Raw genomic sequence first — 4,952 nt, 5'->3', positions numbered from 1 at the left:
AATGTATGCTCTTTTTTTGTTTCATCAAGATAATTAATAATATCCTTTATTTTAAAAAAAATGACCAAAATATATAGTGTCTTGTCATTATTGTTTCTTACTTGAATAATGATATGGTACAAGGAATATTTAAATTAGTGTCAAATCAAAATCTAGGATAAATTATTGAACAGTTTGAAGAATATCAAGGGGTAGTTGAATGAATATAATTAATATATACGGAATTAATGGATGGTTCAAAACATATTGATAATCTCTATAAACACGCTATTAGTTGAGATAGTAAGTAGTTTCATTTCATAAGTAGAGCATAAGTTCGAATTTTAAAAAGTATATCCGTTGAAAGGACATTAATTTTAATGCTCCCAATTCAATAAATAATAATTTCAAGCCCACAATGACTTAAAAGTGTTTTGAGTTAAGAAAAAAAAACATATTGATTATCATATTGTAAGAGAGCAAAGACATGATGATGAAATAGTCAATTTATGTGAAATCTTATCCAAACCCAACTCTCAAATAGAAATAGAATAGGTGGCCCAATTGAATCCACCCTCTTGTTTTGTCTGTTATTCAGGGAGGCCGACCGATTTAATTCCCAGTCAACTATATGAAATGAACATTATATTGTTGCCTTCGGAGACAAGGGGACGGGGGCCTAACAGTGCCCTGGAAATTTTAATTTTGTCTTAATACATAATGATATTTCCTTCTATTATTAATAAAAAAAGTACTTAATAATTTATATAGATTAAGAATGATTTGAATAAATTAGTTAATTATAAAAATATGATATAATGTTTTAAAAATATTTTTGTACAATGTTATATTATATATCAATTTACAAATTAATTAAGTGAGTTAGTTTAGAAAAAAAATGATAAATATGAGAAATAAAATAAATTGAAGGTAATATTATATATTTTTGGTCTCTCAAAAAATATTTTAAAAATTTAACATGTAAAATTGTGTCCAGAATTCTTATTGTAATATTCGAAGTTTTTTTTAATTGAACATGATAGTAAAGTTTTTGTTTTGATGGAAAACATTTTTTATACGAAATTCAATTAGCAATCATAATTTTTTTCAGAAAAATAATTCAAAGAATCAAATTGAACAGCATGTTGGGTTGCAAATGCTTCGATCAATAAGCTATCTTTTTGATAAAAGGACAAAAACCATATACTTTCCAACATCTACATACTTTAATTTTGGCATATGTAATTCAGTAATAAAGTTATGAAAATTTAGATCTTTTTAGACATATTAAACTCATATTGCTGCATTTCATATCCGAATCGAGTCGTTTTTCTGGTTAAAAAAATCAATATAGTAAAATTGTTTTAACAAAATTGCAAGTATTCTTCGTATTAAATGACTTTACTGCATCCTTAAAAATATTTACCTCTTTCAATGGTAAATTACAGCCGTGGGTTTTCTTTCATATTTTAAGTGGCTCTCTCTCTCTCCTCCTCCCCCCCCCCCCATATGTGTGTGTGTGTGTGTGTTTTTCTTTTTCAATCACCCTATGCTTTGCAATCTTGATCCCTCATCTAAAAATCCTAACTTAGACTATAAAAAATAATAAATTAGTGACGAAATATGTAAATTTTGTCGTAAATCCCTCGTTCAATTTTATTGCTGATCTACTATTTTTCAGTGCCATGTTGTGTTATTTCGTTTAAAAAAAATATTTAGTTTTTTTGCTCAACGCAACCCCTTTAATTAATCATTATTAAAAAAAATTAAATGTGCAGCGTAAGATTTCTTGAAACTAAGAAACCCAGAAAAAGCAGATTAAGTGGACAGATTATCTTGATTTCCAGACCAAGAAAACAAAAGCACCAGCATAACTCCAACAGCCACAAGTTCTATAACATGCAAGATGGTTTTAATTCAAAACTGCAAGCGTGCTTGAGTAAAAATCAAACCATAAATTTAAAAATAATTTTACAGTATATAAAGTAAATTTATGAGAAAAGTTTTATTTTGATTTGAGTAAAAATGATCTTAAAAGGCACTTTCAGGAAAAAACCAAATACCCCTATAGTTAAAATCCTAGTTCATCAGAAAAATCCAGCCTCTCCTTTTCTTCTGAATTGCTATTCATTTGTTCTCTCATATATTTGCCATTCCTTCAAGTCACTCCATTGACTATTGTGCATGTCAAACTGTGTCTCTCTCTCTCTCCATGTGGGACACTCCACGTAGAGACTGTAATTAATTGCAAGACTATTAAGTATTGACCTTCCATATGCTCACTCTACCTTAAAGGCAAACCTCAAATTAATATATAATTGACCGGAAAATGGGAAATGATTCTTTTCACATTGTCAAAAGTTCAATGTTTTGCTATCAGAGTTAACGTCTTGACGATGGATTACATAATATACCAAATCATTTTGTTCGTACATACAAGGCATTGTTTTTTTGGGGCCAATATTTGTATGTAATTAAAAGTATATATAGGCATAATATGTACATACAAGGTAGTATCAAAAGTATCAAACTTCGTTGTTACCCAAAAAGCTAAGTACTGTACTATATAAAACTTGCTGGAGTTATCAAAATAAAATAAAATTAGATAGACATCAAGTGAATAAATTAAAAGTTCATGGGTGTGCGTGTGTTTTGTGATGGAAAAAATTAATAATTTTTTTAAAAAAGTGTAAAAATATGACTGGACGTGTTTGGTCCATGTAAATTCCTAAGAAATTCCGAGCTGGTCGCTATATGTCTAGTTAGGGTAGTTGGCTCGCTGGTGCAAGTTGCTAAGGGTTTGGTCAATGGCTTCTTAAACTTCACTTCCCTCGACAATATATCGTTGTCGGGAAAATCATTAATGTTATAATAGGACGTATTATTATTCATTGAAGTTACTATACCACCAACTACATCTCAAAGTTAGGCAGATAAAGAAGCGAAACAAGAAACGAATTAGAATTATATAATTAGGCAGCAGTCATAAAATTACACGGAGAGATTACATATATTATTTCAAAACGTCAATAATAAGGGACTATACTCATAATAATGAACATTATTTACAAAAGCAAAAAAAAAAGCACAAGAATACACACAGTAAAGCCGTAATTAACATAAAATCACCAGGCATTTCAAGGCCAAAAAAGGAAAAAAAAAAACTAGGCATTAATCTCATGAAATAAAGGGTCTTCTAGAAACAGCTCTGACTCAGGCCAAAGACCAACAACTTCTCCGAAATCGCAAGCCGGAGAGCAGTTATCGGCCATGCAATTATTAGTCACTGTCACTGTCGCCGTCGCCGGCGTCTTAGTCTCCGCCTGAACAAAAGAAGGAGACGGCGTGCTTACACACGACTGAAGCCACGTGGAATTATTGGGAGAACCACTCTCTTCCTTGTTGTTCACTGTACAATATTCTGGGATTTGAACCATGTCCTGTTTGCTAATAAATGGAGGCGTCTGATAGGTAGAAGAAGAAGAAGAATGAGTGATTAACTCAGGCATGTGGGAAAAAGCCATGGACGAGTCATTATTATTGACAACGTTGTTGTCTAACTGATGAAGTGACGGATTCATCAAGTGGGCGAAACTGTCGATGTTCATAGCGTTTGTGTTTGCTTGATGACTACTGGTACGAGGTTGAACAAGATGCTGCAGGAATTGAAGACTGGAAGCATTATGATCCAGAAGTTGCTTAAGGTTGGCGAGAGCTAAGAGATGAGAGAGACTAGAGAAGATATCAGTTCGTGGTTGGTGAGTCATGGGATCGTAACCCATTTGAATCAGCTTCTTCTTCAGGTGAGTGTTCCAGAAGTTCTTTATTTCATTATCAGTACGACCTGGTAAGTGCCTCGCAATTGCCGACCATCTACGACAAACATCATTAAACACGTCAATATATAAATCATCGAAAACACGAAACTATACATACTGATCCCAAGTTACTGTTAATTAGTACAGTAACATACTTGTTTCCCAGGATAGCATGCAGATTCAGAATTCTCTCTTCTTCTTCTTTGGAAAACTTCCCTCTCTTTATGTCTGGTCTCAAGTAGTTCGTCCATCTTAGCCTGCAACTCTTGCCGCATCTGTTAAGCCCTGCACAATAAATCACCCATTTAGATAGTACTCAAAACGGCACACACACACACACACACATATATAGAGCGAGAGAGAGAGAGAGGATAAGTGTATAGATGTATATACCAGCTAGTTTGGGGAGAGACCTCCAGCTTCCATGGCCATGTTTCTGAATGTAATGAACAAGCTTGTTATCTTCTTCAGGGGTCCAAGGTCCTTTCTTCAAACCATTCTCATCACTGAAAGGAGATCTTCCCATTTTTTCTTCTGGCTCTCTGATATCTTCAAGTTCAGTTCAGAGTCTCCCGGTTAGGGACTGAACTGGGTCTGCTATAATCCTCACAGTTGCTCTGAAGTTTCATAAGCTTCCATTCCCTATTTATAAACAGTTGTTGATTCGGTTTTGGCCGACCCGCGAGTTGAACGAGGCGTACCCCTTCGTTTACGTGGATCAATATAATTAATACTTAATAATTAATACGAAATCTTGCACCAATTATTGCGACTGTTGTTCCTTTTTAATTATACAAATATTAACAATTATCCACGTATCAATATTATTAGCTAGTCAATGTTCATACCGATCAATAATTAAATACAAAATTCATAACAAATCACAAATGTTTACAAGCTTAAAATTGTATACTTCATGTGCATCTCATGTGCTGGTAAAAAACAATATACATCAAACTGCATATATAATGTAAGGAGGCTACCTAATTGAAAATATCTAAAACTTTACCAGTTTTATTATTATATGAACAAACACTTGATTCACGGTAAAATATTAACATATTCATTTTGAAATATAGTAAATACTCTATTTTATTTCAACTATTAGCTAAGTTAGGAACAGTAAATCATATATTTGAATTATAATAGCAAAGT

The 4,952-nt window shown here is 32.6% G+C and overlaps 1 protein-coding gene across 1 annotated transcript; it reads right to left on the bottom strand.

Annotated features, from left to right (window-relative positions):
* Window positions 1-2,961: 2,961 nt before the first annotated feature.
* On the bottom strand, window positions 2,962-4,394 carry LOC114758811 (transcription factor MYB53-like). The gene is made up of 3 exons (XM_028947897.1): window positions 4,191-4,394; window positions 3,953-4,082; window positions 2,962-3,852 (listed from the first exon to the last, which is right to left on the bottom strand). The coding sequence occupies exons 1-3, from the start codon at window positions 4,321-4,323 to the stop codon at window positions 3,144-3,146; spliced, it is 972 nt and encodes a 323-aa protein (XP_028803730.1). The 5' UTR covers window positions 4,324-4,394; the 3' UTR covers window positions 2,962-3,143.
* Window positions 4,395-4,952: the final 558 nt, after the last annotated feature.

This window comes from Neltuma alba, unplaced genomic scaffold (genome assembly GCF_004799145.2).
Source record: "Neltuma alba isolate B1F8T4 unplaced genomic scaffold, ASM479914v2 tig00001548_pilon, whole genome shotgun sequence".
NCBI classification, from domain to species: Eukaryota; Viridiplantae; Streptophyta; class Magnoliopsida; order Fabales; family Fabaceae; genus Neltuma; species Neltuma alba.
Note: the sequence above shows the minus strand (reverse complement) of the source record. Positions and strands in the feature narration are given on the sequence as shown.